General features: G+C 34.9%; 1 protein-coding gene across 3 annotated transcripts in view; it reads left to right on the top strand.

Moving 5' to 3' along the window:
• CEP85L (centrosomal protein 85 like) overlaps positions 1–15,629 on the top strand; it is a 250,546-nt gene that overhangs the window by 196,357 nt on the left and 38,560 nt on the right. For all 3 annotated transcript variants that reach the window (XM_043963690.1, XM_043963688.1, XM_043963689.1), the window contains exon 5: positions 12,771–12,888. In XM_043963690.1, coding sequence (XP_043819625.1) covers positions 12,771–12,888 — 118 coding nt within the window. The remainder of the gene's footprint in view (positions 1–12,770; positions 12,889–15,629) is intronic.

Here is a 15,629-nt window from a genome sequence, read left to right as displayed (position 1 = left end):
CCTCTTTGTGACTTTTGGCCAACCCTGTATACACACACTTGTACAGTGTATACGCATGTGTGCATGTGTGCATGCGTGCATGCGTGCATGCGCGCACACACACACACACACAAAGTGGCATTTTGTTTTAGCAGCTTAAAGTCATTTTTATAGTTAAACAGCAAGCACATTAAGATCTTGTATTGTCTCCATCTTTTAGCTATGATTTAAAGATGTGCTATGTTATAGATTATCATTTGTGAAACACTATCCTTTCTCTTCCTTTCATATCTTCTTCATCAGGGATGCCTTTGAGGGTAGGTTTAGATGAGTCTTAAAACTTACATAGAGATGGAAGATGTGTAGACTAGTGGTAACTGATGTTTTCCTGCTTGTCTTTTTTTTTTTTTTAAATAAAGCATCTACATTGTTTCTATTTTAACTTACTACCAAAAATTCTGCTATAATATTTTTTTATTTATAGGACCTTTCTATCTTTGACCTTTTCGGAGTATATGCTTAATGATGGCATCTCTACATCAAACTCACATTTTGGTCCATTTCTTGATGAAATTCCTGATTACTTTTATAGAATAGTTCAATTAATTCATTGCGCCTTCAGCAGTTTATTAGTGTACCTGTCTTTACCTAACCCTTCTAATATTGACTGTACCCATGTTTTGTCACCTTTGCCAATTTTGTGCAACGATTTACATAGCCATATTACATAAAATTACATTAAAACCTGAAAGCAATTGAAATGCCCAATGACAGACTGATGATTAAATTTCAGTCCATTATTAATATAATTCAATGAGTCTTATAATGTAATTAGTATCAACAGATATGAAGAATATCAAGAAAATTGGAAGTAAAAGCAGAAGTCATACATATTGCTTACTCCTCAGAGAAGAAAAGTGAGGGAGAATGAATAAGCAAGGATATTGGATGGTAGCACTTAGAGGCAAAAAAATGTTAGCTACTTTGTGTTGAAATGAACTGAAATGTAAATAGTTACTAAATAATTTTAGTTGTTTTATTAGTGTTCCTTATTAGATTTGTAACAAAACTTAATAGTAAAAGACAATAAATACTGTCTAATCTCAACATGTGACTCAAATTCCTAAATGATATACCCAAGGGCTTGTTTTAATTTTCAGAAGGTTAGAGGACATTTAGGTAGATTTTTGAAGAAATGCAAACATGGTTAATATTTTGTTGTTAACTATAATTTCTGAGTTCAAAATTGTTAGCATAATTGCTAAACCTTTACCTGCTTACCTGCCCCCTTTAGCAGGCTTGGATCTGTAAATTTCAGTTTGTTGAAATGATTAATTTCTTTGGCACATATGATTAGCAAGTTTTTTTTTTTAAATTGATAAAGTATTTTTTTTCTGTTATATGTAAAGATAGTTCTCATCTTTTGTTTATACAAGCTTTACAATTTCAGATTTTTCTCCCTCCCTCCCCCCTCCCCTAGACAGCAGGTAATCTGATGATATAGGTTTTATATATATATATATATATATATATATATATATATATATATATATATATATATATATATATATATATATATATATATATATATATATATATATATATATAACACACATATATACAAGTAGATATATATAGATATATACATATAATAACATTAATCCTATTTCTGCATTAGTCATGTTATAAGAGAAAAAATCAGAGCACTGATGAAAAACCTCAAAATAGAAAAAAACAACAGCACCAAAAACAAAAGAAATAGTATGGTTCATTCAGCATCTATACTCCACAGTTCTTTTTTTTTTTTTTTTTCCTTGGATTTGGAGATCCTCTTCCATCATGAGTTCCCTGGAACTCTTCTGTACCATTGCATTGATGAGAAGAATATAGTCCATCACAGTAGATCAACACTCAATATTGATGATACTGTGTACAATGTTCTTCTGGTTCTGCTCATCTCACTCATCATCAGCTCATGCAAGACCCTCCAGGTTTCTCTGAACTCCTCCTGCTCATCATTTCTTACAGCACAATAGTATTCCATTGTATTCATATACCACAACTTGTCCAGCCATTCCCCAATTGATGGGCATCCCCTCAACTTCCAATTCCTTGCTACCACGTAAAGAGCAGCTATAAATATTTTTGTACATGTGGGTCCCTTTCCCCTTTCCATGATTTCTTTGGGGAAAAGACCCAAAAGTGGTATTGCTGGGTCAAAGGGTATGCACAGCTTTATCGCCCTTTGGGCATAATTCCAAATTGCTCTCCAGAATGGTTGGATCAGTTCACAGCTCCACCAACAATGCATTAGTGTTCCATTTTTTCCACAGGTTCTCCAACATTTATTATTTTCCTTTTTTGTCATTTTAGCCAATCTGATAGGTGTCAGGTGGTACCTCAGAGTTGTTTTAATTTGCATCTCTCTAATCATTAGAGATTTAGAGCATTTTTTCATATGGGAATAGATAGCTTTGGTTTCTTCATCAGAAAACTGCCTGTTTATATCCTTTGACCATTTCTCAATTGGGGAATGACTTGGATTCTTATAAATTTGATTTAGTTCCCTATATATTTTAGAGATGAGGCCTTTATCAGAAGTTCTGGCCACAAAAATTGTTTCCCAGCTTTCTGCCTCCCTTCTAATTTTGGATGCATTGCTTCTGTTTGTACAAAAATTTTTTAATTTAATGTAATCAAAATCATCCATTTTGCATTTTATAATATACTCTATCTCTTGTTTGGTCATAAATTGTTTTCCTTTCCAAAGGTCTGATAGGTAGACTATTCCTTTCTCTCCTAATTTACCTGTGGTATCACCTCTTATGTCTAAATCATGTATCCATTTTGACCTTATTTTAGTATAAGGTGTCAGATGTTGGTCTATGCCTAATTTCTGCCATACTATCTTCCAGTTTTCCCAGCAGTTTTTGTCAAATACCGAGTTCCTATCCCAGAAGCTGGAGTCTTTGGGTTTATCAAACACTACATTTCCTGAGCCTAGCCTATTCCATTGATCTACCACTCTATTTTTTAGCCAGTACCAGATAGTTTTGATGACTGCCGCTTTATAGTAAAGCTCTAGGTTTGGTACCGCTAACCCACCTTCCTGTGAATTTTTTTTCATTATTTCCCTGGATATTCTTGATTTTTTTGTTTTTCCAGATGAATTTTGTTATTATTTTTTCTAGCTCTATAAAATAATTTTTAGGTAGTCTGATTGGTATGGCACTGAATAAGTAAATTAATTTAGGCAGTATTGTCATTTTTACTATATTAGCTCTGCCTATCCATGAGCAATTGATATCTTTCCAATTATTTAGATCTGATTTGATTTGTGTGAAGAGTGTTTGGTAGTTGTGTACATAGAGTTCCTGGGTTTGTCTTGGCAAGTAGACTCCCAAGTATTTTATATTATCTACTGTTACTTTAAATGGAATTTCTCTTTCTATCTCTTGCTGCTGGACTTTGTTGGTCATGTATAGAAATGCTGATGATTTATGTGGATTTATTTTATATCCTGCTACTTTGCTAAAGTTGTTAATTGTTTCAAGTAATTTTTGAGTTGATTCTGTAGGATTCTTTAAGTATACCATCATATCATCTGCCAAGAGTGATAATTTTGTTTCTTCCTTGCCTATTCTAATTCCTTTAATTCCTTTCTCTTCTCTGATTGCTAAAGCTAACGTTTCTAGTACAATATTAAATAATAGGGGTGATAATGGACATCCCTGTTTCACCCCTGAAGCAAGTTTTTTTTATTGGAAATTTAACATTAGTTGACAGCTTTCCTGATTCTCAAAACTGTCTATCTCTTGAGTGATATTCAGAATTTGTGCTTGTTAGAGATTTTTTAAAAAGTGTTGCAACTTTTAATATTGTTGTCCTACAACTATTTGAAAGTCCCTTTGGTGATTTTAAAATTGATGTTTTCAGTTTGAGGTGGAAAGGTATCTTCTTTTGAAGTAAATTGGATTATTGTATTTACAAAATAGTCTCTCACCTTGAGAAGGTAAAGTTGAACTTATTTTGAAAGTACTGGAGCATTTAACTTGTTAGGACTTTTTATGTATAGGTCATGGTTAGAAAAAGGTTGGTTTTTTTGTTTGTTTTTGTTTTAAAGATTTTAATTTTGTTAAAGGAAAAAAAATAAGTTTGGAAAAGACTTTCTTGAGGTTACAAATCTAGTAATTGAGAGGCAGGATTTCAGTTAAGTCCTCTGCTTGGGAAGTCCATTCTGTAATACAAAATTGGACCTGGTCCCTGAAAGGTCCCTGCACTTTGATAGGCCACTTAGGCCATTATATAGACATGTTGCAGGCCTTTGTATAACTTCCTGGACATCTCCAGCTATGCCACTGAATATGTCCCAGGCCCCCTGTTTCTTGTTGTTTCACAACAACTGGCACATTGTGAGTGCATCTAACTCTCTGTCTGTCACACCACCAACCTGCCTCCTTAGGTGTCAGTATAGAATTTTAATTATTGGGCAGCTAGATGGTGCAGTGGTAAAGCACTGGCCCTGGACTCAGGAGTACCTGAGTTCAAATCCGGCCTCAGACACTTGACACTAGCTGTGTGATCCTGGGCAAGTCACTTAACCCTCATTGCCCTGCAAAAAAAAAAAAAAAAAAAGAAAAAAAAGAATTTTAATTATTTTGCATTTAAATTATTAAAGAAAAAGGTACTTAGCCATTTTAGGTAATCACTATTTAAGAAAACCCCAACATGTAAAATTTCTGACTTAAAAAAAACAATAGAAAACATGTAGTCATTATTCATATAAAAAGGGTTATTTGTGATTTTTTAAAAAAAGTTATCTTTCTTTTATTTACACAGCTCCCTCATTGTACTTGAAATGTAATTCAGTTTACATGTAGTTTTTAAAGAATATATCCCCTACATAAAACAAAGTACCATGAGAATTGGGTAAAAAATACCAGCTATCAAAGTAAAAAAAATGTCTCTACATGGGAGCCTATATAATTTTTTTCTGTCCTTGAAGTTCTAAACCTTGGATAACCGTTACTAATAATCAAAGGTTCACAGGTCGTTAGGGGAACTGGTGAAATGAAAGATAGGTTTGGAATTCAGGATTTGTTTTAAAGGTGAATGTAAGTAGATGGAAAAGAAATATTATCCATTATTAGTAAAATAATAGATTATAAGGTAGCTATAACATAAAGGTTACTGATGAATTTTTATTGAAGTTAAATTTATACTTAGGGTCACTAGGTGGCATGGTATATAGAGTAGCTGTCCTGGAGTCAGAAAGACTCCTCTTCCTGCATTCAAGTTTGTCCATATCCACTTATTGGCTGTGTGACTTTGGGCAAGTCACTTAGTTTCCTCATCCATAAAATGAACTGGAGAAATAAATGGTAAACTACTCCAGTATTTTTGCTAAGAAAACCCCAAAGGGGATCACAAAGAATCAGAAATGACTGAAAACAGAACAAAGATTTGCAATTGCATATTTCATCTTTTAAAACTTAGGCTATATTTCTTTCAGATAATTAAAGAAGAATATTTATGCATATTTACATACATATTTTTTTAAAAATCATATAAGAAAAGAAAAACACTTTAAGTTTAACCATCGAGCTTGAGTCTGTCTTACCTAGAACATTCTTTCTTTAGAATTGAATAGAATCTTTTAGATAAGACGGTCCATCATCTGTTTTTAAAGGAAACATCAAAGACTTCCTGTTTAAAGTGTTTTTATATTTTGAAGGAAATTGGGAAAAGTGTGTGAGGTCTAGAGGTCTTAAAATATTTTAAAATGTTTATACTACATGTATTATTTCTGTTACATTTATAATAAAGTCTATCTTCCTGTCATACTTATATTTTGATTTTTATATATATACATATACCTCCACGCTTATTTTTTACCATGTAAAACACTGGTAATTCTTTATCTGATGGGTTCTACCTTGGTCAGAGGCTAATCTATCTAAGATAACTATATTTACACGTCTCAAATAGAGACAACTTTTCATGGGAATTTAGAAGGTGTGATCAAAGCTATGACAGTGTTCTGACCTGTGTTAACTTAGGTGAGTTGGTTAACCTCACTTGACTTCATTTTATACTTCTGTAAAATGAAAAGTTGTTCTGGATGAGATCTACAATCCCTTCTTGGTCTAAAGCTGTGTGTTTTGATTTTGGTAAAAGCACCAGTCTTGAAATCTTGGTTTAAGTCACAAATTACTAATACTGTGGACAAAGCACTAATGCCTTTCTGAGTTTCCATTCTTTCTCCCTCATTGGATTAGTGGGAGTAAAGTACTTTGTAAACCTTGAATTAGGAATTATTATTAAGTGAAGATAGATTAATGAAATAGCAAAGTAAAAAAACAAACCCTAAAACTGTGCATATACAAATATTTTGTAAAGTCATTTTTAAAAAGTCTCATCGGACACTTGGGAATTACAAAGGCACTTGTTCAGATCATAGCCATAGATGGATGAGCCACAGTTTGTGGTGATGGAGGAGGGTATCTCCCATCTTGATGATGCTTTCATTACTATTATGTCCTCCTTTCACTTTTGAGATTTAATTTATATGTAGATAGTATGTAATGTATAGATGATTTAATTGTATTAAAAGGACTTAAAAAACCCTTTTCATTAACAGATTAACAGCTATTTGAAAGAATGCTCCAATTCAAGAGACAAATCTTAAGTTTCATCTCACACCCAGTGAATTGGCAAAGATGACAAATGAGACTAGTCCATTGATAAAGGGGTTGTGGAAAGACAACATGTTGGGGCAGCTAGGTGGCACAGTGGATAAAGCACTGGCCCTGGAGTCAGGAGTACCTGAGTTCGAATCTGGCCTCAGACACTTAACACTTACTAGCTGTGTGACCCTGGGCAAGTCACTTAACCCCAATTGCCTCACTAAAAAAAAAAAAAAGATAACATGGTGGTGGTGTAAATTGGTCTAATCATTCTGAAAAGCAGATTGACATTATCATCATCATCATCATCATCATCATTATTATTATAATTTTTTGGTGGGGCAATTGGGATTAAGTGACTTGCCCAGGGTCACACAGCTAGAAAGTGTCAAGTGTCTGAGGTTGCATTTGAACTCAGGTCCTCCTGAATCCAGGGCCAGTGCTTTATCCACTGCGCCACCTAGCTGCCCCAGCAGATTGAAATTATGATAAGAAAGGGACTAAAATGTTTATAGCCTTTTGAGCCAGAGATTTCACTGCTCGTTATATACCCCACAGAAGTCAGTAATAAAAAGAAAGACTGAATGTATGTTAGCATATTTGTAGTAGAGCTTTTTATAGTAGCAAAGAACAAGAAATAAAGTAAATGCCCATTGATTGGGGAATGCTTACCCAAACATGTAAGGGAATATTATTTGTTGTATGAAATGAAGAATATGATGAATATAGAGAAACACAGAAAGACTTTAATGAACTTACATAAAGTGAAGCAAGCAGAACCAGGAAAACACTAAACAAATGACTATAATAAAATAAATAGAAACAACATCAATTTTAAAAAATCAAAACTTCTTGGTGTGAAATTATGATACCAAGCTCAGCTTGCCCCCAAATAGAAATGAGTTTGCATTCACCTTCCTTCTTTACAGAAGTGGATAACTATAGGTATGGAGCACTACATAAAACATTTGCTTTAGTTGCTATATTGTTCACTTTTGCTGAACTGCTCTTTTAGCCTTCTTATTTATTCCTTGTTATAATGGATGGCTCTCTAGGAGGAGAAGCTAGAAACCACTAGGTGGCACAATGGTTAGAGTGCTGGGCCCAGAGGCAGGAAGACTTTAATTCAAGTCTTTATTCAGATATTTACTAGGCAAGCAGCATAATCTCTTTCTGCCCTATTTTTTATTTTTTGCAGGGCAGTGGGGGCTAAGTGACTTGCCCAGGGTTCACACAGCTAGTTAAGCGGCAAGTGTCTGAGCCCGGATTTGAACTCAGGTCCTCCTGAATCCAGGGTTGGTGCTTTATCCACTGTGCCACCTAGCTGCCCCCTCTGCCCTATTTTTAAATCTGTAAAGTGGGAATTATAATAGCTACCTTTCCAGAGTTGTAAGTAAAGCTCTATACAAATGCTAACTATCATAATGGGAAATGTGGACAATGTAAGGACAAGATAACAATAAAGTTTTTAAAAATTGTTAGTAATAGTTTCTCTAAAGGTTGAAAATGAAAGTCTCCATAGATTTTGCAAACTTTATTAGCTCCTCTAGTGCTCCTGTCTCTATTTTGACTTAATTTAGCATCCTACAGCATGAATTATTGCTTAAATAAGAATTTCATATCTTTCTAATTCGTTCACTTATCTTGTATTAATAGAGCACAAAGGGAGGGGGGAAGGAAGGAAAAACTAATCTAGATTGTATTTTTATAAAAAAATTAATTTCGGGGCAACTAGGTGGCGCAGTGGATAGAGCACCGGCCCTGGAGTCAGGAGTACCTGAGTTCAAATCTGGCCTCAGACACTTAACACTTACTAGCTGTGTGAAGCTGGGCAAGTCACTTAACCCCAATTGCCTCCCCCCCAAAAAAAAAATTTAATTTCATCCATAAATTGAGGATAGTAGTGAAAATTTTCACAATGCATCTTACCTCTTGTATTTATTTGATCTCAAATAGTTGGAATGATGGGGTCATTGTACTTTTATGTTAGCTGCCATGAGACAATTGATAAGATCACTTTCTTTAAAAGTTTTTATGAAGAAAGAGGATGCCCTTCAATAGTATGCTGTCAAATCATCCTTGACAATGTCTTGTAAAGTATTTCCTGTTTGTCTCCCACTAATAGACCTCTGTCACTTCCTTTTGCTCTCTTTTCAATTATTAGTTGGTGAACTTCTCTTTCCTGATCTTCCCACCTGTCAGTTGTCTTCTCTGGACTCACTTCAGAATACTGACATTATTTTTCCTTTTGTGTCTGATGCCTCTTTTCCTTTTATCACAACTAGTTCTATTTTGCTTTGTTCATCAGTTTCAGCTTTTTTGTTTGTTTGTTTGACAAGATTTTCCCCACCCATTACTTCTTAGCCCATCTTTAATTTCTCATCATGTTATTTAATTTTTAGTGAATGCCTTTCCTTAATGTTTGGCCTTCTCTTGGATACCCTCTTCTATATAGATTTTCATAATACTTTCTTTCCTGTGTCTTCTCCTACGTGTCTGGCTTCTCCTCAGTCTCCTTTGCTGAATCTTCATTCTGACTAATTGTACATGTTCCTCAAAGCTATGTCCTAATCCAAAAACCTCTCTGTACAAGAAGTTTTCAAAGTGTGGTCTGCAGACCCCTGCATTCTAGATAGTTGGGGGCCTGTGAGGTCAAAACCATTTTCATAATAATATTAAGATGTTATTTGTTTTTTTCACTCTCATTCTCTCATGAGTTTACAGTGAAGTTTTCCAGAGGTTATATGACCTATGAATTAAAGATTTAATCTCAAACATTAAGACTGAGTTAGTATCTCATCTGCACAATTGTACTATGGCCTTCCAAAAGAGACACATTTATTGACATGTACTTGCTTTTTTGCTTATGCTCATCCAGTATCAGCAATCACTGAAGAAGTGAAGGCATAGGAATATATGTAGATAATAGTAAAACATTAGAAATGTTTAAGTTTTTAAAAATTTAATGATTAATTAACACTTGTGTTGCCGTTTTTCAGTGATTCAGTGGTATAAAAGATGGGTAAAATTGCTGACTCCTTAGAATGAATTAAGGCAGTGGCACTGAACTCTATCATTGTATTCTTTACCTCCAGGCATGGTAATTAAAAACAAACAAACCCCAAAACAGTTTCATTTGAATGCCCTTGATGAAGCAATAAAAATTACTAATTTTATTAGTTCTTGACCATCAAACATAGATCTTTTTATTATTCTGTGGGACAAAATGGGAAGTTCATCTTGAGGGAAAAGACCTGTGCAATTGAGTTGTGGGCTGAACTATTAGCTTTTTTATGCAAAACCAGTTTTTATATAAACGAATGACTGGCAAACTATGGTCAGGTTGGGGTATTTACCAGGCATTTTCTCAAAAATGAATGAACAGGGGCAGCTAGGTGGTGCAGTGGATAGAGCACCAGCCCCGGAGTCAGGAGTACCTGAGTTCAAATCCGGCCTCAGACACTTAAGACTTACTAGCTGTGTGACCCTGGGCAAGTCACTTAACCCCAATTGCCTCACTAAAAAAAAAAAAATGAATGAACAGCCTATCACTTCAGGGAAGACAACTGACGATTTATTGTCAGTGTTAATATTTGAACTTCAAAGAAATCACAATTTTGGAAAATTTGCATCGACTATGCTAAACATGCATGATAGCTTCCCAATGTTTTTATGATGAGATTGGTGTTGACATTAATGAAAGTGATTTTTAAAAATAATAATGAAATGTGTCAACAATTGAATGATATATATAAATAAACAGACCTGTATTTTTCAGATGACCAATACATTATGGTACCAAATTGCACATCGGTAAAAGACCCATTCAAAGTGTAAGGCAGACCAATGGATTTTAATGTAACAATAAGAAAAGTACATTGATGTGGTTTTAGATTTCATATGGCTAATCTTTGACTAAGGGCTAATCTATGACTAATCTTTAAAAATCTACCACTTGCTCATTTTTGGTGTCATATCAAAGAATAATATCTGTAATTATCTGAAAATGTTCTTTAAAATATTCCTTCCTTTTCTAATTACACATCTGTTTGAGGCTAGATTTTCTTCATGTATTTCAAAACAACACATCAGAGTAGATTAAAAAAAGAAGCAGATATCATAATCCGGTTGCCTTCTATTAAGCCAGACATGAAATTTGTAAAACAGTGCTACTCTTCAAATTTTTTTGTTTTTGAGAATACTTATTTTCTTATAAATATTATTTTGTTAACATATAATGAGTTTATTATTTAAAATGATGCAGTATTTAAAAATTTACCACTTTAAATTTCTAATGTAAATATCTTTAGGTATAACTCAAAGAAACAAAACCTCTTCGGGATACTTAATAATTTTTTTTTTAAGTGAGTCAGTTGGGGTTAAGTGACTTGCCCAGGGTCACACAGCTAGTAAGTGTTAAGTGTCTGGGGCCGGATTTGAACTCAGGTACTCCTGACTCCAAGACTGGTGCTCTGTCCACTGTGCCACCTAGCTGTCCCAATACTTAATAATTTTTAAGAGTGTAAAGGGGCTTTGAGGCGACAGAGTTTGAGAAGTATTGTTCCATAGTCTTTTGCTTGGTGATCTCATCAACATGGTTGATAATTCTCAGATCTTCTTATATGATCACATCACTCTCTTATTCAATAAACTATAGTGATTTCCTATAATCTCTAGGATTAAATATAAAATCCTCTGTTGGGCTATTAAAGTCTTTTCCTAATCTGGCCCCTTTCTACCTTTCCAGTCTTCTCACACTTTACTGTTTTCCAAGTACTTTTTGATCCATTGACTTAAACCTCCTTTTTGTACCATGCACAATAGCACTTGATCTCCTGATTCCAGACATTTTCATGAATTGTCTATCTGGTTTGGAATTTCCTCTTCACTTTTACTTCTTGATTGCCTTAAAGTCTCATGTTAAATTCCACCTCCTTGCAAGAAGCCTTTCTTGGTTCTCCTTAATGATAGTGTCTTCCCTCTGACATCTCCAGTTTATCTTATATGTATCTTGTTGGTACATAATTGTATGCATTTTAAAAAAATTGTATGCTTTTTTTTGTCTGTCCAGTTTGACAGTGAATATTTTGGCCCTTCTAGTATCCCCCAAACTTCACACTGTGCTTAGTACATAGTAGGCACTTAATAAATGCTTGTTGATTTGGTAAAGAGATCTAGATCTTATTATGCCCTTAAACTTAGCAGCATTTTCCAACATAGCAAAATGAGACATGCAATAAATAATAAAAATATTTTGAATTCCTTTATTGATTATTTATTAAAAATAAAAACTGTATTTTAAATTTTCCTCTTCTCCACTGTTGGTTAAATAAGTATTTTCTTGAAAGGTAAATCAAGATGCTGATCAATATCCTAAATTAGAAATACATTTCCCAAAGGATGTCAGGAGTATAATTGTCCTATGAAAAATAATGAAAGGAATGAATTCAGAAAAACCTTAGAAGATTTGTGTGATGTGACATAGCACCAGGAGAACAGTATTTAGAATAATAGGAAAGCAAATAGCTGTTAAAGATTTAAACATTTTGGTCAGTGAAATGACCAATCACAACTCCAGAAGACTGATAATAAAGCATAATTCTTAGGTCTTAGCAGAGAGATGATAAACTGCATATAGAACGAGATGTAGATTTCTAGACATGGCTAATGTCTGAATTTGTTTTTCTTGACTATACTTATTTATTACAAGGGAAGGCCTTTCTTGTTTGTTTTTTATTCTTTGATGCAGTGGCGGGGGGCAGTTTTATGGAGGACTACATAAGTAGTAATAGTGATGCCAAAAAGGAAGAAGAAAATGTCAATGGGACATTCATTAAAAATGATAAGAGAACAGAAGGAAGTTGAGAAGGGAACACAGAAAAGTCAAGGGAGTTTGGTATTCATGTTAAATTTAACATAAATTAAAAATAAGTGGTATATAATATCAACTCTTGGTTTTATGTAAAATTGTATATGGAAATTTTATGTTAATTAAGTTTTTAAAAGTTTTTAAAGTTGTTTTATGTCCTTTCAACTAGGGTAAAATGAGACCTTCCCTTGAGAAATGTTTTTTTGGGTAACCTGACTTGAATTTCTGTTTTATAGGCAGAAACAACAAATTTCCAATCTGCATCAGAGGATCAGGGATAATGAATTAAGAGCACAACATGCCATGTTGGGTCATTATGTAAACTGTGAGGATTCTTATGTTGCAGGTTTGCAGGTAAGATACAGAATCATTTTGTATGAATGTTTTGTATACTTATACCAAAGAATCTGTCTTGAACTAAGTAATTCTATACTTTTCTTAAATATTGAATAGCAAATTCCACTATTCTTTTCTATATAGCAGAATTTGTTTCACATATAAAGTGTGGTAAATGTGGTAACATGATTTAGTGTACACATCACTGGACTTGGAATCAAGGGAGTCCTGGCTTCAGGTTCTGCTACCTACCTTTAATAGTTGCAAAGCCATGGACAACGTGCTTAATTTTCCTGAGCTTTTGTTTCCTTACCTATAAGATCACCAAAATACACTTCAAATGAGATAATATAAAAACGTAAAGTTATTTGTAGACTTTAAAGTGCCTTTTGGACATCATTTTTCACCTTCCTCTCAGCCTTACATCAGTACTTTATTAACTGAAATACCAGAAGTTCACCAAGAAATTCCCTAGTATAAATCTCAGAAGTATCATTTATATCAAGTCAATCCACAAGCATTTATTAAATACTTACTATATTGCAGGCATTGTCCTAAAGCTGGGGATACAAAAAAATAAACAAAATATATTACTCCTGCTCTCAAGGAGATCACATTCAAATGGGAGAGAAAATATGCAAATAACTATACAGATTACACGAAATAAAATCTTTTAAGGAAAGAGGGGGAAGAAGGGGAGACAAACTAGGGCAGACCTCCATTCATAGATGGAATTTTAGACTAGTCTTGAAGGAAGCTAGGAGTCAGCAGTGGGGTGGAAGAGCATTCCAGACATGAAGGACATCATGATGTAAATGCACAGAGTCAGGAATTATAGTGGAGTGTTTGGGAAACAGTAAAAAGGGCCAGGGTAACTGAATTATACAGTATATGCAAACGAGTCAAGGTTAAGAAGACTGGAAAGGTAGGAAGGGGCCAAGTTGTGGAGGGCCTTAAATGCTAAAGAGATAATTATATATTTGATTTTGCAGGTAATAGGGAGCCAATGGAATTATTGAGTTTGGGGATGGGTTGACATAATCAGATATGGACTTTAAGAATGTTACATAGGTGGTTAAGTGAGATTGGATGGATAGACCTGGGAGAGACTCGAGGTAGAAAAATCAACCATTATTACACTCTTGGGTATAAATGTGGGGGGATAAGGGCCTTCACTAGGATTGGAACTGGAAAGAAGGGGATATATGGAGAGATGTTGTACAAGTAGAAGTAAAAAACTTGGGGAAAAAGTGAATATTGGCTGTGAGGGCTAGTGAGTACTTTAGGATAACACTGAGGTGTGAGAATGGATTCCATGGATTCCACCTTCAGGAAAATTGGGAAGAAGGGCAGGGGATTGAGGGAAAGATAATGAGGTCTATTGTGGACATACTGACTTTGAGATTGTAACGATTGGAATGACGCCACCTGCTGGAGAGCTACTGTAGGAAAGCTCCGCCATGAGGAGAAGGCATTTGAGGGCAAGCCATGTGGTCAGGTCCTTGGCGTCAGGAAGTGATGTTTGCTCGTGGGTACTATCGATCAAAGCTATCAGTCAATTAGCTTGAGCTGTGTGTGTGGGGACAGGACATTTCCAGTTTTCACAGGAGGCTTGTAGGATTGAGGAAGGTGTGGTTCGTGTTCTTTTGTGAGGACTTTGGTGGAGAGTGGAACTAAAAATGTGCTCTCCCTTTGATAGATAGATGAATCTAGTCCTTTCTCTCTCTCTTCACCAAATTCTTATTCTCCTTAATAAATGCTTAAAAGTCTAAACTCTTGCTAAAGCTTATAATTTATTGGCGACCACTCATTAGATATTTTAGACAGACTAGCTAGAATTTTAGTCCCTTACAAGATGCATGTGGAGATTTAATTTGAGATATCCATTAGGCATTCTGTGATGGTGGGACTGGAACCCAGAAGAGAGAGTACGACATATATACAAACACCTCATTATAAGTGATAGTTGAACCCATGGCACCACAAGTGAGATAGTATAGAGGGAAGAGAAAAGTGGTCAGGACAGAGCCTTGGAGGTCAAGGAGACTGTGAAAGAACAGTTAGAAAGATAGGAGGAGGAGCACCAGAAAAGAGCAGTTTCATAAACACTTGAGAGTAGAGAGCTTCCAAGACAAGAGGGTGAATCAATAGTGTCAGAGGCTGAAAAGAGGTCAAGAAAGATGAAGATTGAACAAAGGCTATTAGATTTGACAATTACAAGTTCGTTGGTAACTTTGGAGAGAGCAGTTTTAGTTGAATGATAAGTTTGAAGGTCCAGTTGCTGAGGGTTTAGCATCAAATGAGGGGAGAAGCAGAGGCACCTAGTATATACAGCTCTCTCAAGGGATGTAGCCAAGAAAGAGAGAAGAGTTAGAGGGCAACAATAATTAATGGATATGGATCAGGTGGGAGTTTTTAAAACTGAGGTGACATATAGGCAGGTTTGTAGGCAGCAAAGGAGTCAGATAAGGAGAGGTTGAAGAATAGACCTTGGAGATAATGGGAGCAATCAGTCAGAGAAGAGGGGATGGGATCATGAGAAAAAGACTCTTCTGTTCACATGAGATAGAAGTGAAGGATAGGTAGAAGAATTTTGAGTCATGAGAGGAGAAGGAGCTCTCTTTTTTTGGTGAGGTATGAGGTGAAGTTCTTAGCTAAATGGGTGGGAGGAGGGGGTTCTGTGGCAGGCTTGAAAGATGAAAAGGTTTGAAGGAGTTGCTTTTGTGAGTGGTATATACTGAAGTGATTAAAGAGGCATC

Source organism: Dromiciops gliroides, chromosome 4, assembly GCF_019393635.1.
Source record: "Dromiciops gliroides isolate mDroGli1 chromosome 4, mDroGli1.pri, whole genome shotgun sequence".
Lineage (NCBI taxonomy): Eukaryota > Metazoa > Chordata > Mammalia > Microbiotheria > Microbiotheriidae > Dromiciops > Dromiciops gliroides.
This window is presented reverse-complemented; position numbering and strand designations above follow the sequence as displayed.